At 41.4% G+C, this 27,155-nt stretch overlaps 1 protein-coding gene across 1 annotated transcript; it reads left to right on the plus strand.

Moving 5' to 3' along the window:
* Positions 1-1,345: 1,345 nt before the first annotated feature.
* On the plus strand, positions 1,346-26,897 carry LOC114361980 (pyridoxal-dependent decarboxylase domain-containing protein 1). The gene is made up of 15 exons (XM_028317215.1): positions 1,346-1,557; positions 1,627-2,000; positions 2,961-3,067; positions 5,378-5,509; positions 7,544-7,758; positions 8,276-8,347; positions 8,562-8,621; positions 9,226-9,417; positions 10,930-10,974; positions 13,867-13,995; positions 15,562-15,781; positions 16,397-16,547; positions 18,607-18,728; positions 21,416-21,605; positions 26,673-26,897. The coding sequence occupies exons 1-15, from the start codon at positions 1,486-1,488 to the stop codon at positions 26,764-26,766; spliced, it is 2,175 nt and encodes a 724-aa protein (XP_028173016.1). The 5' UTR covers positions 1,346-1,485; the 3' UTR covers positions 26,767-26,897.
* Positions 26,898-27,155: the final 258 nt, after the last annotated feature.

Below are 27,155 nucleotides of genomic sequence, written 5' to 3' on the forward strand. Positions count from 1 at the left end.
GGTCTCTAATGCGTGTTTTACGGCCGAATACTGAAACGCCATTTAAATATTTGACGGCTTCTCAAATAGTTAAGCAGCTCCTAAACTTACATTTCGCATACTCAAAACAATATCTGAGCAGTTCTCAATTTTTAAGCACCTCTCAAATTAAGTTGCACTCAAACGCCACATAAATGAATTTTCGCATACTGAAACGCCATTCAACGCTAAGCATTACTCAAACAACTGTCAAATCGTCATAAGCAGCTGTTAAATTTGAGAGTGCTTGCGCGGTATCTTAAATCCTATTCTTATACCTAAATCGACCTAAATAGTGGTAAATAATGTGTGTCATCGTTATCATTTCTTTCGAGCCTCGAGGAAATACCTAGATCTAATCGCAGGAACGCAATAAGGCTGAACGCTATTGAAAAATATTATTATAATGACATGCAATTCCGAGCGAGGTTCCGCGTCTCTAAAGAAACGGTGTTGTTTCTGGATTCATAATTTGGAAGCTCTTTGAAACCCCTCACCAAATGCCATACAACCAGTGGACCAAATACTTATTATAACCCTACTGTTCTACGCAACGGGAAGTTATGAACGTGTACTAGGTGATATCTTCCACATCTAACAGCCAACTGTGCATCGTATAGTGCACGAAGTAACAACCAAAATAGCTGCTATGAAATCGCTTTACATAAACATGCCTATTTCTGAGGATTAAGGGGACATCGCATAGCAGCATTTCCAAGAGTTGTTGATTTGTCAATTTGATGCTCTGTCAGTCAACAATGATAAATGTCAATTGTGGTTACGTTTCGGTCCACGATCGCCACTTAATAGATTTCAACAATAAAAAGTATCACATTTAAAATTATTTTTTTAATTAAATAAAAATGCAAGCATTAATTTTTTTATATGATAAAACGAGATTTATATATAATAGAAACTAAAAATAAACTGTTCTATGTTAAGTTGATTGAGTATATTTCCATAAAAGACAATACATAACCAAACGATGCTGCGTGTAATGGATAAAAGACGTAAAGTTATCATTTGTGTAAATGAAAACATACTTTTTTTGGTAAATGTTGCCATTATGTAAACATTTGAGAGCTGCTTAGCTGATCACGGCTTCAAATCCGTTGAGTAACGTTTGAGAATACCATTTAAAATTGAAGGATACTTAAATTTAGGAGCCCGTCAGCTGAGTGACAGATTTGAGTAGTGTTTCAGTATTCGGCCGTTACTCTACAATCGATAAAAGTTAACATTCAACATTTTTTGTAGGCAATTTTGTTGAATGTTGACATATTTTTGTTGATTGTGACGACGGCTACATTACTTTACATTATCTTTGGAAGCAATAATTCCCTTCATTCGGAGCTTCCCTTCTCTCTCGTTTCATTCCTTCAGCCACCCACGTCAAAACATTGAAAAAGTGACGTTTACAGATTTTCATGTTGGTGTAATAAAATTGCAATAAATTCGCCACGCAGCATGGGAGATACACCAGCTTCAGATTCCGAGTCCAACAAACAAAGCCCGAAAAGCGAGGCTTCCCCTGAAGAGGTAAAAACCTAAGTTTCCAAGTGATATAATGTGTACTTTTGCGATACTAATTCTGCGCTTGTATTTTAGGGCCGGCGTCCGTTTGGCGGGCTAGAATTTCAGGTTTCAGAAGTGGTAGGCCGGCTCGAGGCCGGCGTGAACGCCCAAGATGTGGCGGAAGAGGAAAAAAAGCCGGAACCGCGTAAAATCAGTGCGGGGTTCTTCGAGCCTGATGAAATGCCAATGGATGAGATTTTGAAGGTTTTAGAGGATCTGGTGTTGAAGACTGACACTAATTGTGAGACTATGGAGCCTCCGTTGCTGCCTACGGATGCTGTGACGAGAGCGACGATTCTGTCTCATAGTATATCCGCGTTGTTTGGGAGGCTGGATCGGTCTCACGCAGCGAGGCTCGGCGCACACATAGCGAGTGAGACCACTCGCTGGATGGCGCACATGTTCAGGTAATAAACGTTGTATGTAGCTGTTATAGCCATAGATGTGGTGCATTCACTTTTATTGGTGTCCGTTATCAGTTTACCTTGAGTTTTAATTAAGTGGATAAGATTAGTGATTATGGACTCACTATTTATGAGTGTAACTATTAGGTACAGCTAATTGTTGTAAAACTATAGCAAATTGTATTGGAATGTTTCTAAAACACTGTTCACATCACATTTCTATGATAAAATTAATTTCATTAAATTACTAGCAATAATTGATGAATTCTCTGATAAACATTTAATTGTATGGCCTTTATTACTATAGTTGTAAGGCTCATTATGTGGACCGTAAATTTTGTTTGCTATAATATGTGTTTTGTCTGTTTACCATTCCTTTGAAGTTTTCACATCATGTTTTCTGTAAATATTTACAAATGTGACTGAACCAAGACATTTAAAGTATAATTCTGCATTTTTTACATGTTTACATGTGTGATATTATATCATAGTTGACATAAATTAGTTTTTAAAATGATTGATCTGGTTGATGATTTGTTACACTATTAACAACATAAATGTGTGAATGCGCAAATTGTCTCTGTTGTATTTAAAGTAAATAATTAACTGTTATTATAGCCAAAACAAGTATTGCATTGTTTTGTATAAATAATGTCATGTATCATTGGGTGCCAAATAAATGTTCTCTTTATTTACTTACAATAACATAATAACATCTCTTTGCCAAGACTATAATGGTCTCTGAACCAAGTCATTTCAGATTTTGTTAGTACATAATTACATTTTGTGCTAACTAAATAGCAATATTATGTAATTCATACTTGGTTTCTCATTCAACAGTATTTAAAAAATAGTTTTAATCATGTTTTTTGTTTGTTTTTTGTTCAATTTTAATGTGATGTCGCCCTTTTTGTCAAATAAAACATTTTATTATTATTATTTTTTTTTGTACTTGCATTACAGACTGTCGGATTACAACGCGTTCTATCACCATGAGCACTTGGAGGGCCTGGTTCGAGTCACACGAATGCTCCTGCACCACAGATACCCTCGCTATTTGGAGGACGGAGGTATGCTATTGGATAATAATGTAAACTAGAAAAATGAATCATTGATTTGTTTTTTTCAACATTTTTCTTTACTGCTCCGACTACATAGAATATAGGTTGATGTAAAATAACTTAAAAGCCTTCCTTGATAAATGGGCTATACAACACAGGAAGAATTTTTCAAATCTGACTAGTAGTTGAGATTAGCGCATTCGTTTGAACAAACAAACTCTTCAGCTTTATAATATTAGTATAAGTATATGTAAGAAGTATAGATAATGTGTGTGTATGCTGTCTACTCCAATAACCACATAGAAATGATATAATCAAATAATAGACTTTACCCAATCCATACACAACCTCTGACTATAATAAGCAGTACCTATACCTTAGTAGTAATAAAACACATAAAATAAAAAAAATATATATCCTTAGACATTTTACACTGCGCTTCTAGTCCCAAACTAACCAGCTTGTACTATGGGTATTAGACAACGGATATAAACATACTTAAGGCTTGGTATTTCTTCTAAAGTAGGTATTTCACGCTGTCAAAATCTGCGCGCGCAATACTTCGCCGAAGACAGCGCGCCAAAGAGCTCTCGCGGCTACACAGTATAGAAATACGCAGTTTGGAAATACGCAGTTGGTTAGGTTAGGTTGACTTCCTTCCGTTCAAGCGTCACACTCACAGCACTTTCTAATACAAATCATATCCAAGTGATACAAATTAAAACAACTTTCAAAATTTTTGGGAATATATTTTAGAATCGAATAAACATAGAATATAACTGCCAAAAAGTGAACACGGTTCAAAGAGGCGTGGCGTCACCCGACCTTCCGGAAGTTTATGTATAACGTATGTGCGGGGCTCTGTATCGAAAATCACTATGAGCAATAAGCATCACACACGGTTACCTGGAGTGCATTACCGCAGCAAAAAGCTTGCCATCTTAAATGAACGGTATAATATCGAGGTTTCGTCAGTACAGTTGCGAAAAAAGGTGTTTGTGTAGTGTAGTTGAGTTGAGAGGTCAGATTATTGAAATAATAAAACAAACATTTTATTTTTTAAATACATTTTAAAAATAATTTACATTACAGATAACAATGAGAGGATGACATTGCAAGGTGGTGCCAGTCCAGTCTTAAATCCGTTGATATATGCTGCATCTGCCATGTTTTTGGCTAAAAGATTCTTCTATCTTGCAGTTTAGACTTTTATTACAGACCTCAGACAGTATTTTTGGAAAACTTTTACGCATGGTGGAGGAAGGGACGCTCTAGAGACTCAAGTCTACAAGGAGTCATATGAACTCCAGTTTTAAATCCGTTGACATCTGCTGCATCTGCCATCTTTTTGGCTAGAAGATTCTTCTATCTTACAGCTTAGACCTTTAGCTACAGACCTTAGACAGTATTTTTTATTATTTATTTGTGTCAGTGTGCTCTTCTAAAGAGTGTAAGACGATTGTATGTAGGTACTATTAAAATGTAATTTTAACTCATTGGTTTTGTCTCATATTTGAGGAATGTACTATGTATCATGAGTAGAGTCTTCGTTTAAAAGGATGCGAACGATTTAAATTTCAATAGGTAGACAAAATTGATAATTTTTAATAATCAAAAATTTAAGCTTTCTCCAGTAACACTGATATTATTATACTGTGACTCATCAAAGTCATCATTGTCAAAAATATTGACAAATCGCGAACTGTCACGGCCAAAAAACTGACACGCGTCCGTCCTCCGTAAGCGCCACCGCGCGACTGATTGAGATTGTCCAAGCCGTCATGGACGATTTTTTCCACATTTTTTAACATAGTAACTAAATAAGACGCAATATAAAAATTTCATCCGTTAAAAGCCCTCAAGTTATTTCTGAACTTTAGTTTAGTAAAAGATTTAGAATCTCAAATCGCTTATTTTAAAAATAAAACCATAAATAGAAAACGAATAGAGGTAACTTTGGGAATTTATTCTATCGAGTCAACTTCATCAAATCGTGTTTCCATCCGTTAATAGCCCTAGAAAATATCCTCAACTATGCCCAATAAAAATCTTAGCCTTTAATTTTACTGTTTAGTACCTCAAAAATGAAAAATGAAAACCTCATTTTCGCCATTTTCTCTGCTACCCGGCCTTAAATACTTTTTTTTGTAAATACATACATATTATACATAGAAAACACCCAGTCCAATACAAACAAATATGTTCATGCACACAAATGTTTGTCCTGTGCGGGAATCGAACCCGCTACCTCCGGAATAGTAGTCAGTTTCGAACCACTACACCAAACGGCCGACAAATAATAAAAACTATTTATTTCAGCGCTGGCGTTCACAAACCGGCTGCCCTGCATATACAGCTGTGTGGCCAGTCCACTGGGCATAGTGCAGCACCTCTGCAGACAGCTGGGTCTGCCGCTGGCCTGCGTCAGGCCTGTGCCGGTCAATGCTGATGGTATGTAGATAGAAAACTTGTCTATAAATTGGTCTTCATCATCATCATCATCATTTCAGCCATAGGACGTCCACTGCTGAACATAGGCCTCCCCTAATGCTTTCCACGTTGATCGATTGGTAGCAGCCTGCATCCAGCGCTTCTTCTAATTGGTCTTATGTCCTTAAAAAAGTTACTTAACTGTTCAGCGCTCCTGAACCATCTTACATTAAGAACAAAGTTGAATTTCACTAGTGAATGTTATTCTTAGTAAGCAAAATTACATTTACAATGATACACTAGAACTCATTTATTTTTGAAGTAGGCCTTTGTAAAGCACTTTGACACGTCCCAGTATCAACCCTTCCACTGCTTCGGGACAATAAATGGGCCAGTGCTGAGAAGCAGCGCAAGAAACTCAAATCACTATTGTCAGCCTCTTTTTCAAGGGTTTACAGTCTTTAAAAATATACTAGATCTACACAAAATAATCTAAACGATTTCTGTCAAATAATATGACTGATTTAGTATAATTAAAAGGCCGTTGAACTTCATTTGAAAACATTCAAAATTTCAGTTTTATTGTTATTACTTTTAAAATGGACCCACAGTTAAATAGTTTGATTAAAACAAATTGCGTGCGAGCTTAAACACGTCACTGGCAATGACGCTGATTTGTGTGAGTAGGTACAGTCGGTTGAATGAATACAAGATGGTGATTTGTTTCTGTTCAATTTACGAAAGGTCGGATACCTTGTGCGAGGCGCCCTTGACTGGTGTTTATAAAAATAGGCTGATCAATTCTTTTTTTGTGGCAATGTAAAAGATAGTTGCCAGCAATGCCAGCATTTTTCATGTTGAGGCAGTTGTTGAAAGTTTAGCCAAACCAACGCGTGCAAACTGCGTGCGCGATGGCGTTGGCGATCCTACTCATTTCTACTGATCGCCATCGTGCACACAAGCTGCACGCGTTGATTTGGTCGAACCTTTAGTCCCATAATTTTCATATGATTTAGTTAGTCAAAACTTCTTGTTCATTGCCACACAATCGTAAGTGCAGTGGTAGTGGTAAAAGTGGTAGTTGGTAGTCACCATAAGTGACTTACATTTTTAACAGTGACTGTACATTTAGAACAAATTCGCATTTTCGCTCTGACCTCATTCGTTTATCGCGCTCGCCACTCGGCTGTTCGACAAAACAATGGCTTCTTGTTAATTTTATGTGGATGTATGATTAGACAAACATTGTAGCTACTATGTAGTTTAATAGAAGCGGTTGATGGTGAAAATGGCCATTTTCTAATGGCAGTCTAAAAGCATTTTCTAAAAGTCAGTACAAGCAAGAACTGATTGTATTATATATTTTCTAATGGCCATTTTCACCATCAATCCAATCAATCAATTTTTATGTGGCCCCTATTTGTTTTATATTTACAACAGTAGTGCATATTTTAGAAACGAAATACTATTATTGTGACCTTATACTGTCACCCGCGTAAGAGGTTATATTTACTTACATTTTTGTTAACCTCCAATTATTGATCAATTGATCCTTTGGCATTTACATTTTAATACTTTTTTATTTACCAAAAGAAACAATGCTTACACGTAAAGCCTTCGCTCGCCGGGAGGAGTCCCAACTCCAACTGGCTTTGAGAGATTTGAAGGCAGCCAAAGACTTGATTGAGCAATTAAATAGGGAAAGAGAGGACAATGAGAGGGAGCTGATGGATGTGTGGGATAAAAACAAGCATTTAAAGAAAGAGATGGCTGAGCTGCACACCAACTATGAGACAATTGTAGNGATTTGACCTATGGTGACACATCATAATAAGAATTTTGTTTGCAAGGGGTCACTTAAAAACTAGGGATTGGTGGTGAAAACGGCCATTAGTTACCTTCCTTACATACGACTAAATGACGTAAAAAGATGAATAAAAATAAGATTAAAGATAACTCGTCTCATATAAAATTCCTAGGTAGTTCATAAATTTCGTAACATTGCCGATCTTATAAACCAAACATTATGTCTAAATAATCTAATTTATTATCCAGGCAAGGGCATGGACATCGAAGCCCTAGAGCGCCTATGCGACGAAGATGTAACGGCCAACAAGACGCCCCTACTAGTGCTGGGCGAGGTGGGTGCCCCCCCGTTAGGCTGGGGGTCACCGCTCGCCACTTTGGGGGCCATTTGCACTAAGAGGAACCTGCATTTGCATGTGAGGGGCCATGCGTTGGCTTTGCCCGCTGCTAGCGGAAGAGATCAGGTAAGGAAGTACTTTTTAATATGCTTTTTTATGTTGATTATTCATTGTCGTGCCTTGCGTACCCAAACAACTGCAAAGGAAGATTTAATGAAGGCTACTGACAACGCTACTCTTGTAGCGGAGGTTTGGGCTGACACTGTGTAGGCTTGTTGTCGACAGTGTCGACACGACAAAATTCAAATTCAAATATTTTGGTTATACATAATGGTAAGACCATTATGTATAACCAAAATTGTGCAGAATCTAGTATAAGTAGACCGCCAAAATTTGCTGTATAATTAGTCAGCGTACAAATATTTAAATAATTTCTACAAGAATAAATTACAAATATAGACAGGAAGAAGATTTTCAATGGCGACAGTCATCACTAATGGTTAAATCCTCGCACAGTACAAACATTCGGGTGCATGAACATAGTTATCTTTGTGAATTGAAAATGATACCAGCAAGTTTTTCATAGCTCCTTTGGGACGTTCTATTTTCTGCGACTAATGAAATTGCGTGATTTTCTTCACAGAGTTTCAGCATAGCAGATTCCGTCACACTAACTCCAGGGCCTTGGTTTGGAATACCTGGACTGCCTACTGTTGTATCCTTTATAATAAACAAACAAACAAATAAACAAATATTGCTTCTTTATAATATCAATCAATAGGTCACTCATTTCAAGTTCAGTTAAGTTTTAAAATACATAGTTACCACAAAAAAGCCGAATATTTGCATGTAAATGTTTTAAAGCAAGATTGTTTAATGCACAATGATGTTGTTATATCATATAATATTCTTTAACAAATCTTACACAGACATTTTACAAAATACCAGAAGCTATCACTGCCAACGATCACTCAAAAGCTGTTAGTTCGGTAAGTTTTTTATACATATTATTTTTTATTAAATCGTTTTTGATATTTATTATTGTATTCTAATTTTTCTATATAATAAATAGGGTAATGAAATCGAAATTCTATTCAGTCCGTCAGACAGATAATAATACAATTTTGGACACATATTTTTTATTTTTTTTCATAATCGTAAAAATACGAGTCTAATGTTTTCTAATTATTATCTGTCTGACGGACAAATAATTGAAATTTTGTCATCTAGCCTATTGAAATAAGGTCGTGTTGTCAACTTTTAGAACCTCATTCCAATTGTAACAAGACGTGTTGCAATTTTTAACGCTGACTGTACACGCTCTGCTTAGGCTAGGTTGCACCATCTTACTTTGTCTTTGACAAACGTAGACTGCATCTCACTTAACACCAGGTGCGATTGCGGTCAAATACCTGCCTTGGCTAGCATAAAAAAAAACGTCAAAAATCTGTCAAACTCCATACAAAAAGCACCGGTTGTCGTCATAGTTACCGTAAAAGTTATGTGGTGCAACTCAGCTTTTGTTTTTAGAATGGAATGCGCAGTTTATCAGTATATAGTATGTCCAAGTTTTTTACAATTTTCTTATCCCAGGTGGGTAGCAGGGAAGGCGCGCTAGCAGCCCTGGCAGGGCTGTCAGGCGGCGGCGGGCGTTTGCCGGCGCTGCCGTTATGGACGTGCATCCGAGCGGCGGGCGCGCGCCGGCTCACGCAGCGTTTGAACGCCGCGTTTAGATCCGCCCGCGCCGCGCATACGGTGGTGTCGCAGGCGCAGCTGAGGCTATTGGTAAGTGACGTTTATTGTATAGACCCAATATACTGAACTGTCCTATCCGTGACATCGGGGCGCCACCGTACAGGATCGCTGGTTCCGATTTTTGCTATGTTGGAAACTATAAAGGTGAACGATGGTGGCGCCCCTCTGTCAATGACTTTGGTGGGACAGTTCAGTTTAGGTCATCTATATTCTTTAAAGCACGCTCCTATACGTCACAGCGTTTGTAAGGAGAGTATTACTCTGTCTTTGGTAAGTGCCGGCTCACGCAGCGTTTGAACGCCGCGTTTAGATCCGCTCGCGCCGCGCATACGGTGGTGTCGCAGGTTTATTGTATTCTTTAGAGCACGCTCCTAAAAGTCGCAACATTTGACATCGTTCTGCCCTTGGTAATGGATGTTTGATGCAGCGTTTGAACGCCGCGTTTAGATCCGCGCATACAGTTGTGTCGCACGCGCAGCTTAGACTATTGGTATATGATAGTATTTTTTCTCTTCAATCTTAAAGCTGAGTTGCATCATCTTACTCGACAGTAACTATAACCATAACTGGCATTTTTGTATGGAGTTTGACGTTTGTTAAAGTTAAAATATGATGGTGCAACTAAACCTTACAGTCGCAACGTTTGAAAGTCTAGTATCGCTCTGTCCCTGGTAAGTGATGTCTGACGCAGCGTTTGAACGCCGCGTTTAGATCCGCCCGCGCCGCGCATACGTTGGTGTCGCAGGCGCAGCTGAGGCTGTTGGTAAGTCATAGTTATTATGTTTGTAATTAGAGCTTCTAAAAGTCGCAGCATTTGATATCCTCGCTCTGCCCTTGCGGCCTTGGTAATAATGTTGGACGTGAATTAGGCCGCTGGTAAGTAATGTTGAACGCCGCGTTGAGTTTTGTCTTGTTTGAATACACTTAAAATCATCTATCACCGCGTTTCGATAGGGCTGTGTCACAGGAGCAGGCTATTGGTAATATCATGTTTGAAGACGCTTGTAAAAGTCGCACCGGTTGAACGCCGCGGTTTAGATCTGCACGCGCTGCATATACGGTGGTGTAGGAGCAACTTAGGCTATTGGTAAGTGATAGTCATTTTTGATTTGTATCTTGTATGAGAACACTCATAAAAGTCGCAAAAGTAGCGCTCTGCCCTTGATAATAGATGTCTGACGCCGCAGTTGATGCTATAGTTAAGTTTTTTGGGTAATGCACTCAATAATAGAGCTAGAGTTAATTACTTTATTTAATGACTGGAATCTTATTATGTAAGTCCAAGTTTGCAATGAGGGCTATCGTTTTAGCGCTCACCAGTTTGCGCCACTGTAGAGTAAGGTCCTGTCACTTGCTAGTAGCGAAGACAGTGGCACCGACTGGTGAGCGCTAAAGTGGTGGGAGGACTATCGAATTTGCCCTCATCAAGATGGCGCCACTGTAGAGTAAGGTCCTGTCAATCGCCAGGGGTGCCAACTGTTAAGTATAAAAACGATAGCCCTCATTGGCTTTAATTATTTAATTTATTATATTTTGTTACAGAGCGATCGACCAGGCGGCGATGAACCTCCTAATGTGGACATAGTCGTAAGTACGCGTTAGATTACTATCAAACATTATCGAAACGGGGCGATATTCAATAAAAAAATTCTGCAGGCGACTAAGGTACAAATACATTGTAACACCAGGGCCGGATTAACCATCTCGGGGCCCTTAGGCACAGCTCGTTTTGGGCCCCCCTTTTTTTGTCGCGGAGGAAATGCTTTGCGTACCGTCACCACTGCCGGGGGACAGGGTGGTGTGTGGGACTGCCGGCGCCCTAATAAGGGAATAGGACGGGGTATACCTACTAAAACCTCCGCGGCGTTCCGCCGTAGCCCGAGTGGGGGTGTCGCGAGTATTCGGCCGTAGCCTTAGACTTCCGCGACACCACGCTACAGCGATAGCTCGCCTACACGGCGGACCCTACACGCCCCCCTTGTGGGGGTCCGACGGGAATGCCCGAAACGCCAAGCCGTTCCCGTCAGACGAAGGTGACAAGGGTGCCCCCACACCCCCGGCCTGCTAGCCGCCACCTGGGGGCAGAGTAGAACGGTCGTACAACCGCCTTCTCCGGCCCCTTCTCCGTCTGCGGAGCGATGGGGCGAGAGGATCGTTCTCCCGCTCGCGCTCCGCTGCCTCCTTCTGAACGATGACCTCTTCGCAAAAGGAGACGACCGCCTTCCAGCATCCTTCACTTCCCAGCATGGCGATGACCAGGCTCGGAAGCGAAAGATCCCGGCCCACGACCGCAGTGAGGACACGGCGTTGCTCCTCACATCCTGTGCAGACCGCGAGGGTGTGCTGCACCGTGTCATCCGCCGCGCCGCATTTGTGGCACGTACGGGGATTCCTGTCGCCCGATTCTATGCAGGTACGAACCGAAGCAGCCATGCCCGGTCAGCACCTGCGCCTACCGGAACGTGAGGAACCCGTGCGGTCGTACCGTCCAGAACAGGACCAATGGCGGCCAAACTGCGCGCGAGTCATGTCTTCGTGACGGCGCCGCACCGCTCCGGGGCCGGGCGCTTTCCACGCGCCTTCTGGTCTGCCATCCAGTGATAGATGACAGGCAAGACCCCAGCTTCTAGCTCCCAAGGAGGAGTACCAGTGAGGACGCACGCCGCAGCGTGCCCTACCGTGCGGTAGGTCCTTGCGACCCTCTGCGCTATGGCCCGCTGGGGTCTGCGCAGAAGGGCAGCATTCTCCCTCTTGTTGAGTGCGTCCACCTAGACTGGGGCGCCATACAGCGCCATGCTCCTTAGAACGCCGACATAAAGTCGACGACACCTCGTTTGTGGCCCTCCCAAATTCGGGAGGAGCCAACTCAGTGCGCTGGCTGCCTTGAGGAGGCGTGGCGCTAGCCCGTTGAAGTGCGGGCTAAAATGCCACCTCCCATCAAGCGTGAGGCCCAGATATTTCATTTGGCCTTTGACGTCAATCCTAACGTCCTCAACGCGTCGGGAGGGTCGCGCTGGCCCCGGAAAGAAGAGGGCCTCAGTCTACTCCAGCGCGACTTTCAGGCCGAGGCGTCGTATTCTGCGAGCGACTAATGTGCCGCCCGCCGACGCCAGCCGATCCGCGGCCCCAAATGTCTTCTTCGGGCAGTGACCAGAGTGTCATCCGCATAGCATGTGACACTCATGCCCGCGAGAAGGACGCCCCGGAGGAGCCAGTTGAAGCCTAGGTTCCACAAGAGTGGACCGAGAACCGAACCTTGCGGAACCCCGCTGGCTACGCCGTTTGAGCTGGCTGTTTCTGTTAACATACAGGACTTCGCGGTCCCGTAAGTAATCGGCCAGCAGCGCTCAAAGGTACTGAGGCACTCTGTGATGTTCAAGTGCCTAGAGTATGGTGGGATGAGGGATGGTATTGAAAGCGTTGGCTATATCGAATGATACAGCCAACACACCCTCAGCCCTCTCCCTAGCCTCCACAGTGAGGCTTTTTAGCCTCTGAAGGGCGTCGACCGTCGACCTGTCATGTAAACCAAAGCAGTAATACCAACGTCACGATAATTAATTAGGTTCCACAATATCGAAATATGACGATTGAATGTGTAAACCAAAAATAAGGCGAAGTTTTGAGGTGGTTTGAGTTTTGTTGCATAAAAATAATCTTTAACATTTTTTTTGTCATTTTTTTATCGGGAGTGCTGGGCCCATGGTCATAGTGGGCCCCTGGCCATAGTGGGCCCCTAGGCACTGGCCTAAAGTGCCTTATGGATAATACGGCACTGTGTAACACCTATATTACTATTATGGAAGCAATAATCTTATTGAGTATTGAAATAAGTGAACATCAGCCCTTCCCAACACATCTGGGGAGTGTAGAACAAATCCTCCATTTGCTTCTGGTAAATTAGTGACTGCCGTGCGCTGATTCAGCAAAGGAGGAGAAAAAAAGAAAAAACCGAATCATGTTCCTGTAATGTGCCTATTGTAATACAACTTATCTTCACCTTAAAGGCCGGCAACGCACCTGTAACGCCCCTGGGTCTGCGGGTGTCTATGGGCGACGGTAATCACTTACCATCAGGTGATCCGTCTGCTCGTTTGCCTCCTATCACATAAAAAAAAACAACTAAATTCTTCATCTACCTATCTATTTACTTTGTTGCTTACGTAATACTAAATAGAATTCACATTCCCACAATAAACAGTGAGCAAATCCATCAATCTAAAGTACGGTATGTCAAAGTCAAACCCTTAGGCTGGTTTACACCATCTTACTTTAACTTTGACAAATGTCAAAAATCTGTGAAATTCCATACAAAAAGCACCGGTTATCGTCATAGTTACCGTTAAAGATAGGTGGTGCAACCCACCCCTACTATTCCAAATGACGATGACATTGGGTTTGATTACATTTGGTATCTCTTCTCGTTGGCCTTACTTTACTTTGTACCTTACGTAATACTAAATAACAACCATATTCCAGGAAGCAGTGAGCCAAGCGTCCGCGTGTGTAGCCTTCCAGTTTGCGCCGCCAGACGTGGAGAAGCCGCCGCCGTACTACGACAAGCTCAACTCCTGGCTTGGACAAGTGCTGCAGAGAGAGGCTGAGATGGTAAGAAGAAATAATGAAAACATTAATAAAAAACTCAGTAAAACTCATTTATTTCTGTAAGTAGGCTTAAAACACTTTTACACGGGCCAGTGTTAACCCTACCACTGCTTCAGGACAATAAATGGGCCAGTGCTGAGAAGAAGCAGCGCAAGAAACTCAGACACTATTGTCAGCCTCTTTTTCAAGGGTTTACAGGTTTTCAAAATACATAGTTATAAATATTTATGCGAGCTAGGCAGTTACGCATCCCAAACATTTTTATCTTTTAAATAATCATCGACTTTATAGTAGCCCTTTTTCATTAAGGTACTTTTAATATGTGCTTTGAATTTATGAATGGGTAGTTCTACAACAGTTTGTGGTAATTTATTAAATAATTTAATACATTTCCCCATAAATGAATTCCCAATCTTATGCAGTCTGAAATTTGGAACGGCAAGTTTATTTTTGTTTCTTGTATTAAAGTTATGCAAATCGCTCTTTTTCGTGAATTGCTCTATATTTTTGTGATACGAACATAACCAAAAAAACTAAAAACAATATTAATAATATCATCATCATCATTTCAGCCATTAGACGTCTACTACCTCCCTCAATGATTTTCATAATGGCCGGTTAGTAGCGGCCTGCGTCCAGCGTCTTCCTGCTACCTTTACGAGGTCGTCGGTCCACCTTGTTTCTTCATGGAAGTCATTCTTAATAGACGCACTTTTTCTTTTACATACTCGAGACCACTGACCTCTTTCTGTACACACTGGACTGGCTGCTGTCATAATATTTTTGTGCTTATTTGATTTTCACCATTTTGGCGCTGTAGCAGGCCTGTTCAACTCTGCGAGTTTACATCGAAAACAAAACACGCACGATAGCCCACCTACAGGATACTATTCGACAAGGCCTCACATACGAGCGAACATTGACTCACGCACGCGTATTCTTGTGTATGATGGAAGAAAATAAAGAAAATGGTGTACTAAATACTGTGCAGTATTTAACTGCCTAAATAATAATAAAAACACAAAATGTACTTTTTTAAGTTGCCTCAAAATACTGAGAGGTAAATAAGTAGTTAATATTATTCATGATAATTCATGCTAAATCATGTATTTCCTCCGCCATTTTCCGCAGTTTGGCACCTCACGTCACATCATTTTACCGAAGTCAGCCCTATAGCTTCGGCGCAGTGCCGATCACTGACGTTTGTCAACAAAATGGTGCTTGACTCTTGAGACAGGCTAAATTACACCATGTTGTTAATGACATTGAGCATACATTTTTTTAAATACCTTCGCGAAGTAAAACTTCTGTACGTAGTACTTATTATTATTCTGTGGCTGTAGGCAGATACGAGTGTCCATGGAACTAAGTGATTTTCTTTCTTGCTTACTCCTTTGGTTACTCCATATAATGTACGTGAAAATTTGTTCTCGGGTAGTAGTGACGCTTCAAATTGGCACACAAAATTCTGTCATTTGTATGAGACAGCCTGTCCAGTGTGTATAGAAGTCAGTGCTCGAGACTTATTTAGTTGTCACATTTTATTGAACTTTAATCTCTATTCCGCAGCTAAGCATAGAAGTCTGCGAAACAGAGTCCCACGGCATAGTCCTCCGGTACTGTCCTTTAGAAGGCTCTTTGCTTGAAGAAGACAAAGTTGAAGCCTGGGCCGGCGAGCTAGAAGCACAACTACACGTGTTACACGCGACCGTGTCCCTCAGAGACCCCTTCCACCAAAGGGTTAACGAGCATCCGTACTTGAAGTTGGTGCATGTACCCGGCTGGGCTGGTAAGTGGTTAATTATTTTAGCTATCATCATTTTAAAAATAGACGTCCACTGCTGAACATAGGCCTACAACATGGTTTCTATAATGACCGGTTGGTAGCGGCCTTTTGCTAATGACAGTTCATCTGTGGACGTAGTTTCTTCTAAAAAAATTACACAAATATTGACCTTCGTCTTTTATTGGCTTTTTTCATCTAGCTATCTTCTTAGGCCCGGTTCGACCAAACTTTTATCCGAGTAATTGGCACATTGACAGTTTCATTATGGGAAATACGTCAAAACTCACGATTTCTTCTAAGGTATTAAGTAAATATTATTACTCTTGTTTGGTCGAATCCACCCTTAGTTGTCAATAAATAAATTAAATATTTACCTTTAAGCAGGTTAAATCAAAGACGATGAAATTGTATCGTGGTTTTTTTTACTAAAAAGTTTAGAATCAATAAGATGCGTCGATAAAATTATATGGCCATAGCTCTGCCGTTGTTTAATAGACAGAGCCGCATCAATTTTAACTTTATGCATTCAACATAGGATTAATAAAAATATCTATTCACATATTGTCAGATCAATTTGAACTCTATTCAGTGACAATACCGTCCATATTCTCGTACCAGGTCTAGGAGGAGTCCGGTTCGTGCCTCCAGGCTGGGAGGAAGCGTCGCCAGATGACCTCAATGCCCTCAACCGACAGCTGGTTGACACTCTACGCGAGTCAGACGGAGCCTTCTCTTGTGGGGACGGAGAAGACGGCATGGCTTGTGTCAGGTGAGATGAATATTGCCAATATTGCTAGGAATATTGTCAGTATTGTGTCCAGGCTATGACCTCAATGCCCTCAACCGACAGCTGGTTGACACTCTACGCGAGTCAGACGGAGCCTTCTCTTGTGGGGACGGAGAAGACGGCATGGCTTGTGTCAGGTGAGATGAATATTGCCAATATTGCTAGGAATATTGTCAGTATTGTGTCCAGGCTACGTCCTCAACGGTTTAGGGATTCGACAGTTGGTTGACACTCTACGGGAGTCAGACGGAGCCTTCTCTTGCGAGGACGGGGAAGACGGCATGGCGTGCGTCAGTGAGCTGAATATTGCCAATATTGCTTGGAATATTCTCAGTATTGTGTCCAGGCTAGGACCTCAACGGTTTAGGGAACGGTCAGTTGGTTGACACTCTACGGGAGTCAGACGGAGACTTTCTCGTGTGGGAACGAAAGATGGCATGGCGTGTGTCAGGTGAGATGAATATTGCCAATATTGATTGGAATATTGTCAGTATTGTGTCCAGGCTACGTCCTCAACGGTTTAGGGAACGGTCAGTTGGTTGACACTCTACGGGAGTCAGACGGAGACTTTCTCGTGTGGGAACGGAAGATGGCATGGCGTGTGTCAGGTGAGCTGAATATTGCCAATATTGCCTCTAGACTAGGACCTCAACTTCCTTAAACGACAGCTGGTTGACACTCTACGCGAGTCAGATGGAGCCTTCTCTTGTGGGGACGGGGAAGACGGCATGGCTTGTGTCAGGTGAGCTGAATATTGCCAATATTGCTTGGAGTATTGCCAATATTGCTGGGAATATTGCCAATATTGCCTCTAGGCTATGACTTCAATGCCCTCAACCGACAGTTGGTTGACACTCTACGCGAGTCAGATGGAGCCTTCTCTTGTGGGGACGGGGAGGACGGCATGGCTTGTGTCAGGTGAGCTGAATATTGCTCGGAATATTGCCAATATTGCCTCCAGGCTATGACCTCAATGCCCTCAACCGACAGCTGGTTGACACTCTACGCGAGTCAGATGGAGCCTTCTCTTGTGGAGACGGGGAGGACGGCATGGCGTGTGTCAGGTGAGATGAATATTGCCAATATTGCCTGGAATATTGCCAATATTGTGTCCAGGCTACGTCCTCAACGGTTTAGGGAACGGTCAGTTGGTTGACACTCTACGGGAGTCAGACGGAGACTTTCTCGTGTGAGAACGGAAGATGGCATGGCGTGTGTCAGGTGAGCTGAATATTGCCAATATTGCCTCTAGACTAGGACCTCAACTTCCTTAAACGACAGCTGGTTGACACTCTACGCGAGTCAGACGGCGCCTTCTCTTGTGGAGACGGAGAGGACGGCATGGCGTGTGTCAGGTGAGATGAATATTGCCAATATTGCTTGGAATATTGCCAATATTGTGTCCAGGCTACGTCCACAACGGTTTAGGGAACGGTCAGTTGGTTGACACTCTACGCGAGTCAGACGGAGCCTTCTCTTGTGAGGACGGGGAAGACGGCATGGCGTGTCAGGTGAGATGAATATTGCCAATATTGCTTGGAATATTGCCAATATTGTGTCCAGGCTACGTCCACAACGGTTTAGGGAACGGTCAGTTGGTTGACATTCTACGCGAGTTAGACGGAGCTTTCTCGTGTGTCTCCCCTTAATGATTTCTATGTTGCCCGGCTGATAGCGGCCTGTATCCAGCGCCTTCCTGCTACCTTTATGATGTCTTCGGTCCACCTAGTGGGTAGACGTCACACGCTGCGTTTTCCGGTACACGGCCTCCACTCCTTTCCGGTGAGATGAATCTCAAAGGAGTATTGACAAAATTCCCGATATTATTACACAGATTTCCCAAATTCTCGCAAACTATTTATTACTAACTTGTGCTCTTACAAATTACTAAGGTCGTGGGTTGAATTACCACTTGAATCAGTAGATTTAATTAAAAAAAGAGGTTTTCTCTTAAAAAATACTAAATAATAAAGTCTGAAGGCCATGTTTCTTTATTACAAGCCAACTGACAAACAAATGACAATATGTTTTTCTTTTACAGATTCGGCATGGTGACAGCTGATACGGACATAGAGGAACTACTAGAGCTGGTGGCGACGGCCGGGCGAGATGTGGAAGAGAGATCGCGCGTGCTCACAGACATGAGCGAAGTCGTCAAGAAAGGTGATTTGAACCTTATTCCCTTAGCATAAGGACGCATTTAGTATGATGACAGCTGACACAGATATAGAGGAGCTGTTAGAACTAGTGGCGACGGCTCGGCGGTAGATGAGCGAAATCGTCAAGAAAGGTGATTTAAACTGTATCTACTTAGCATAAGGACGAATTTAGTATAGTGACAACTGTCACTGACCTAGAGTAACTACTGGAGCGAGGTCTTCAAGGTGATTTGAACCTTATTCCCTCAGTAATAAGGACGCATTTGGCATGACAGCTGATATACATAGAGGAACTACTAGAGCTGGTGGCGATGGTCAGCCACGAGATGAGCTAGCTCGTCAAGAAAGGTGATTTGAACCTTGTTCCCTCAGTATAAGGACACATTCGGCATGACAGCTGATATACATAGAGGAACTACTAGAGCTGGTGGCGATGGTCAGCCACGAGATGAGCTAGCTCGTCAAGAAAGGTGATTTGAACCTTGTTCCCTCAGTATAAGGACACATTCGGCATGACAGCTGATATACATAGAGGAACTACTAGAGCTGGTGGCGATGGTCAGCCACGAGATGAGCTAGCTCGTCAAGAAAGGTGATTTGAACCTTGTTCCCTCAGTATAAGGACACATTCGGCATGACAGCTGATATACATAGAGGAACTACTAGAGCTGGTGGCGATGGTCAGCCACGAGATGAGCTAGCTCGTCAAGAAAGGTGATTTGAACCTTGTTCCCTCAGTATAAGGACACATTCGGCATGACAGCTGATATACATAGAGGAACTACTAGAGCTGGTGGCGATGGTCAGCCACGAGATGAGCTAGCTCGTCAAGAAAGGTGATTTGAACCTTGTTCCCTCAGTATAAGGACACATTCGGCATGACAGCTGATATACATAGAGGAACTACTAGAGCTGGTGGCGACGGCCGGCCGCGACGTGGAGGAGAAGTCGCGCGTGCTCACAGACATGAGCGAGGTCGTCAAGAAAGGTGATTTGAACCTTATTTACTTAGCATAAGGACGCTTTCGGCATGACACGGATGTAGAGGAACTAGTGGAGCTTCTAGCGCATCGACATGATACAATTATTTTAGTAGCGACGGCCAGACGCGAGATAGCAAAAAAATGTGATTTGAACCTTATCTCTTTAGCTTGAAGTCGCATTCGGCATGGTAACAGCTTATACGAACAGAGAACCTACTGGAGATCTTCAAGGTGATTTGAATCGTATTCCCTTAGCTTAAGGACGCATTTAGCATGGTTAAAGCTGACACGGACATAGAGGAACTACTGGAGCTTGTAGCGATGGTCAGCCACGAGATGAGCTAGCTCGTCAAGAAAGGTGATTTGAACTGTATCTACTTAAGTATAAGGACGAATTTAGTATAGTGACAACTGACACGGATCTAGGGTAACTACTGGAGCGAGGTATTTAAGGTGATTTGAACTTTATTCCCTGCGTATAAAGATGCATTTGGCTTGGTCACAGCTGATACAGACATAGAGGAGCTACTGAAGCAGGTCTTCAAGGTGATTTGAATCGTATTTCCTTAGCACAGGGACGCATTCGGCATGGTCACTGCTGATGAGCTGATATGGAGCTTGAAGCAACAAGACAAGAAAGGTGATTTGAACCTTATTCCGTCAGCTTAAAATCGCATTCGGCATAGTATCGGCCGACACAGACTTATCATATTCACGTATTATAATAAAATTATAAGCTCTTAATTTACTGTAATTTCAACTTTATTCACAGGTAAAAATCAATGGAATTATCAACATGATGTGCCTATATTAGTCCAGTCATTATAGTAAGTTCACCTCGGAATTCGAGATACCCAGCTGTAAGTCTGTAAATACGTGTATATTGACACCCTAAAAGTTGTCTCAAAACCTACATATGGTAGGGTGTAAGCAACTATTAAATTTCAAGGTCAACGGTCACAAAAATCGGTTTTTTGCGCTTTTTTTAAAAATATCTCATTTCCTGTGGGTTTTTTGCTATTTGTACTTATTATCAATATTGTAGAATACTAAATTCTCTACAAATTTTGTTCAAAAACTTTTTTTATACGGTGAACCGTTTTCGAGATAGAGGGCGGAGAGCGCGCGGTCACTGCATCACTTAAGGTCTACTTAATTAAGCGGTTTAGATTTTTCATNAAGCTTAAATGACTGGACTTTATCAACAACTAGCTGACCCGGCGAACTTTGTTCCGCCTTAATGGCAATAAATAACGGGATAAAAAGTATCCTATGTCCTTCTCCTGGCTCTATACTACCTCCCTGACAATTTTCAGCTAAATCGGTTCAGCCGTTCTTGAGTTATAAGCGAAGTAACTAACACGACTTTCTTTTATATATATAGATGTATCTCTTATAGAGTTAAAATTTAGGCTGCTTCTCCACAAGATGATAATTATGATAAGTGCGAGAATGCTTAGCGTAGTTCTGAAACGATGAGTCCATCAGATAATATCATTATGTGTAAGTGGTGCTAAGATGAATATCGAAGCTTTAAATGTGAAGTTTAGTCTAAAAACTAAATAAAATGAATTTGCAAATAAACTGATTTTAATAATCAGACATACAAAGTAGCGCTATAGATGGCGCCACATATCATATCAGACTCTAACTTTAGTTTTAATCATCTTTAAACAAGCCTCCTTATCCAACCCAAAACTGTCCTCAGGAATCGAAGCAGCGCAAGCGGATTTGGAGCGCGAAAGTGCAGAACGGCTATGGCAGGAAGGGCTCCTTCGACGCGTGCCCGTGGTGGGCCGCGTGGTGGACTGGTGGTCGCCCAGCGCCGCGCCGCCGCCTATTGGACGAAGACTACACCTTGGGCTGGGGACTTTGCAGACTACGGACGATGTTTACAGGTCAGTCGATAAAGCCCGGTCTGTGAGCACGTAGAATTTTGTCCAATGACCCCAAGCTCACTCGCGCGTAATTATATTGCTGTCGCGACTGTGCGACGGGCGCCCGCAGTGAGTGTGCGAGCGCGATAGCAACATAATTATTAATTACGCGCGAACGATAAGGATGAGTAGCTTGGGGTCATTGGACAAAATTCTACGTGCTCACAGACCAGACTATAGTTGCATACATATTCCGAAAGGAGACAGGTAGAACGACTGGTGGTCGCACAGGTTGATTGTATACCAGTAAGTAGGTAAGAACGTGGTCAAAATATGCTCACTTAGTGTGTATTTTGAAGACTACTCTAGTTACTGTTGCGACTTTGCGACACCACTAAGTACCTAAGTAAGAGTTTGGTCAAAAGATGGTTACTCAGTATTGCACCCCACCGATCGATTTTACTTTGGAGACTACGGATATTTGAGGTTAGGTGGTGGATGCTTCAATGAGGGCTATCGTTTTTAGCGCTCACCAGTTAGCGCCACTGTAGCCTCGTAGCGCCCACGCGCCTTTTGATAACCCAAAATAAACATGACGACTACAGCCCAGAACTTTTTTCAACTAACTTTCAATTACCGCCCATGCGCCTTTCAGAAGGCCATATTATTAAACTTTGTCTAGATTTTTGAAATTTCGCGGCTTAAAGAAATAATTTAATTCGATTTCTGAACGAAATATTAGGGAACAGTTTCCGGTATGCTACCATTGGCTGTCACAATTGACAGATGGGATTTTTTTAAAAATGGCCGGCGGTATGGACGGCTCACTAACACGTAGTTAGTAAATCGCATTTTTTTATGATAATCCGTGGTTGTCGAGTATGTTTTTATGCAAAAAGTTGCTAACGAATAGGTATTACTTAAATAGAGATAATTACTTTGCATTTTTAGGGCAGAAATTCTGCGAAATCTTGGTTTGAAATAATATGTACTTTGTGAAGGCGGTTGGGTCGAAGCTAGTACTAAAAATATCATAATATTTTTAGTTTGTGGCTTTGTGTTATAGTACTAAAAATATCATAATATTTTTAGTTTGTGGCTTTGTGTTATATTGGTTTATGGAATATTACTAATATAAAAATGCAACTTATCTTTCACTAATAATTAATTTAATTAATTAATTATTTGTCGGCCGTTTGGTGTAGTAGTTCTAAAAGGGACTACTATGCCGAGAGGTCCCGGGTTCGATTCCCAGCCGGGCAGAAATTGAAATGATGAATTTTAATTTCTGTGATGGGTCTGGGTGTTACTAGTATAATATGTATGTATTTAAAACGTATATAATGTAGTATATCCGTTAAGCGAGCACCCATAACACAAGCATATTAATTGCTTACTATGGGGCTAGATAGCGTTATGTGTGAAATTGTTCAAAAATATTTATTATATTTATTATTATTATTAATTTAATACTCTTTACACTACTAATTTTTTGTATTATTTAATTTTACATCACTTAATACTTCCTTTTAATCTAGAATTTGTGGCCCGATGGCCTTTGTAAAGAACAAAAGGTAGACAAATAATTGAATTTAAAAACACATGCTAATATAATCATAATTATACCCTGAAAGTTTCACTTCAAACCGGTAACTCTAACACATACGAATTTCAACACAAAATCTTGGGCTGATAGGACTATAACTATAAGTCCTATAAGAAGGACGGTCGGGTCGTAGTTAAAGAGGATCCAAAAAATCCGTGGGCGCTACGAGGGTAGAGTAAGGTCCTGTCACTTGCTAGTAGCGAAGACAGTGGCGCCAACTGGTGAGCGCTAAAGTGGTAGGAGGACTATCGCATTTGCATTCATCAAGATGGCGCCAGATAGAGTAAGGTCCTGTCAATCGCCAGGGGTGCCAACTCTTAAGTATAAAAACGATAGCCCTCATTGTGAGCCGAGTGGCTATGGCAGGAAGGGCTCCTTCGGCGCGTGCCCGTGGTGGGCCGCGTGGTGGACTGGTGGTCGCCCAGCGCCGCGCCGCCGCCTATTGGACGAAGGCTACACCTTGGGCTGGGGACTTTGCAGACTACTGACGATGTTTACAGGTCAGTTTAATACATAGTAAGAGGTTAGATAGGTAGGGCGACTGGTGGTCACTCAGTGTGGCCTTGACGTGGTCTCTTGAGAGACCACCCATGATGTCTTTAAGTCAGTAGCCTCTGCCGCTAGGCATGTAGAGGCATTTTGATCATATGGTCGTCTAGTGTGACAGCCTTCGATTGTAGGCTACCACCTCGCGCTTGTATTTTAGAGACTACGAATGATGTCTACAGTTTGGTTGTAACACGTTGGTATGAGGTTGGTCAACAGATGGTCACCTACTGTGCCGTTACTTCCATCGATTGAAGGCCACACCTCACATTTGTACTTTGGTGCCTTACTGACCATGTGTATCAGTTACTTTACAGTCTACTATGAGGTTAACCCGCACTTTCGAGATTGATCACTGAATGTCTAAAGGTTGCTTACGAACAATAGTGGTCGCCTATTGGTAGTAAGCTACACCACGCGCCTGCAACTTGTAGACTATGCTATAAAAGTGCTTTTTAAAAGCCTATTTGCAAAAATTAATGAGTGCTATGAGTTTTTATGGATAAGTCAAAATCAAATCAAATCAGTTTATTTGCGTGAAAGGTTTACAAGTTGTTTCATTAAATAACCGTATTTTGTGGTCGCATAGTATACTTCACAACTTTTCAGACTTCTTTACCTGAAAATAAAAAAAATGGCTTTGACATACGGACGGACAGACAGACATGACGAATCTATAAGGGTTCCGTTTTTTGCCATTTGGCTACGGAACCCTAAAAAGAAATCAATTTTTCAACCGACTTCAAAAAAGGAGGAGGTTCTCAATTCGACCCGTATGTTTTTTTTTTCTATGTTTGTTACGCGATAATGTTCAATATAACCAACAAATGGAGCATTCCACGCGAAGCGGACAGGTAAAAAAAGTCGATGTTTCCGATTTCAGTAATATTTGAGTATGTTCTACCTATACATATTATTGATACGTGTACCAAATATTTTTGTAATATAATGACTAGTTTAAGAGTTATGGGTCTTCGAAGTTTTCGACAACCGGTTGGCATGCAGTACTTCAAAGCCGATTATGGAGTCATAAAATTATATATTAAAATAATTAAACCACGGGATTTATTACTTCATTTACCGTGCTTTTTAACTGTATTTTTGGAAACGAAAAAAAAAATATTTTTTCCTAAAAAAAATGCAAATTAATTTTTTTTCCTTGATTTTCACAAAGTTCGACCCTTTCGATTTTTTTAATTTTTTTTATTTAAATAGCTAATATTGTGTAGAACATTCATGCCAACTTTCAAAGTGGGCGTGGAAGTGGATTCGGAGCTAGACTGAAAATACTGCCGAAGGGTGGCGTCCAGCGCCGCGCCGTCGCGCTGCCGCGCCTGAAGCCCGCCGCCTGTGCGCGTTTAGTGAAACTGACAAGCAAATAAAATCACTTTTGACGGAATGTTTTGTAGATTTTTAATAACACCAAGACATTTTTAATACCTATTAAATACTAAAATACGTTATAAAATAAAGTAGTAGTAGTAAATAAAGTTGCGTTTTTCCGTATCGTGAAAAATAAATTACATTACTCGTAACTGTGAATATTTCCTAACAAAAATAGAATGAGCTGTTATTTTTATACCTTTCGAGTTACAAAAGGCGATTATGTGGGAGGCAGACGGTCGTCAGTGCTTTCATCCTATTCCTATGAAATTAAGTGGCTCATAATAATTTTTAGATATAATGAATACTAGACCTTTCATTCTATCTAGTCTTTTGAAAGGTCGTAAATTATTGGTAATTAGAAGATATTGTGGACCGGATTAATAGATCCACCAGTTAATTTAGGTCAGGACTAATACCCAGAACCGAACCGAACCGGCCGTGCCGCCCGGCATGTGCGGATACGCCATAACTAGGCTTGTGTAGTACATGTACTATGTACTAATAGGAAGCAATTCCTTTAATTAAGTGAACGAGAACGAACTATTCCGTCTTGGTCGTTCAAATCGGTCTTTTAGTTCACTTTAGTACAGCCGATCACTAATGAATAGGTGTGAACGAGACGTGAAATTGGTGACAACCGCGCGCGAGCGAGATGGATTCGGCTCTGTGAGTGTGTAGCGAGTATTTTTCGATATTGGACCATAAATGCATATGAATAAAGACTTTTTTCGTTCGATCTACCTAATAGAATCAGTGTACTAAAATGTGCTAGTTAATAGTACTAGAAGACCGAACTAGTTCATTTGACCGATTTTCGGAGTTCGGAGCGATCCTTTCAGTGTCCGAGTAAGAACAAGCCTGGCCATAACGTATTTTTTAGTATTTAATAGGTACTAAAAATGTATTGGTGTTATTAAAAATCTAAAAAACATTTCGTCAAAAGTGATTTTATTTGCTTGTCAGTTTCACTAAACGCGCACAGGCGGCGGGCTTCAGGCGCGGCAGCGCGACGGCGCGGCGCTGGACGCCACCCTTCGGCAGTATTTTCAGTCTAGCTCCGAATCCACTTCCACGCCCACTTTGAAAGTTGGCATGAATGTTCTACACAATATTAGCTATTTAAATAAAAAAAATTAAAAAAATCGAAAGGGTCGAACTTTGTGAAAATCAAGGAAAAAAAATTAATTTGCATTTTTTTTAGGAAAAAATAATTTTTTTTTCGTTTCCAAAAATACAGTTAAAAAGCACGGTAAATGAAGTAATAAATCCCGTGGTTTAATTATTTTAATATATAATTTTATGACTCCATAATCGGCTTTGAAGTACTGCATGCCAACCGGTTGTCGAAAACTTCGAAGACCCATAACTCTTAAACTAGTCATTATATTACAAAAAAATTTGGTACACGTATCAATAATATGTATAGGTAGAACATACTCAAATATTACTGAAATCGGAAACATCGACTTTTTTTACCTGCCCGCTTCGCGTGGAATGCCCCAAATATTTTAACAGCGATACCCTTATCTAATACACGAATGTTATTACAGATTCGTCCAAAACAAAAAGCAAGAGGAACCGGAGGAGCCGGCGCGTGCCCATTCTCCTTCCCGTCCGACGCAGCCGTCGCTGCCGGCGCAATAGTACAAACCGTCCATATGCATATGGCACGGCTGACCGCGCGGTATTCACGTCAATATGTAGATATGTAACGGCTATTATACAGGGTGGAAACGTTAAGTGATCTCACTCGATTATTTCTAAACTATACAGGGTGTTAGGTAAATGGGTATATGAGCCGACACTAGCCCATGTTAACATGGTCATATAAATGGTATGGTGAAGTCAGTAAATTGGTATCTTCATTTTAATAATTTTATTTTTCATACATAGCTGATTTTATAAAATTTATTTTGTATGAAAATTAAAAAAAAATAAAATGATGATATCAAATTTCTGAATAAGATATCGAAAAACTGATTACTGAGTCTGAAAGTTCAAGCAAGCTTTTTCAAACGGTACCAATAAATAGG

This window comes from Ostrinia furnacalis, unplaced genomic scaffold (genome assembly GCF_004193835.3).
Source record: "Ostrinia furnacalis isolate ACB-3 unplaced genomic scaffold, ASM419383v2 OfSCF6076, whole genome shotgun sequence".
Classification (NCBI taxonomy): Eukaryota; Metazoa; Arthropoda; class Insecta; order Lepidoptera; family Crambidae; genus Ostrinia; species Ostrinia furnacalis.

Bases quoted from the DNA above. Each gene is read 5' to 3' on its own strand.
- LOC114361980 (XM_028317215.1), top strand. From the start codon at position 1,486: ATGGGAGATACACCAGCTTCAGATTCCGAGTCCAACAAACAAAGCCCG. The intron at 3,068-5,377 runs GTATGCTATTGG...TATTTATTTCAG, and splicing joins TCGCTATTTGGAGGACGGAG to CGCTGGCGTTCACAAACCGG. The intron at 5,510-7,543 runs GTATGTAGATAG...TTTATTATCCAG, and splicing joins TGTGCCGGTCAATGCTGATG to GCAAGGGCATGGACATCGAA.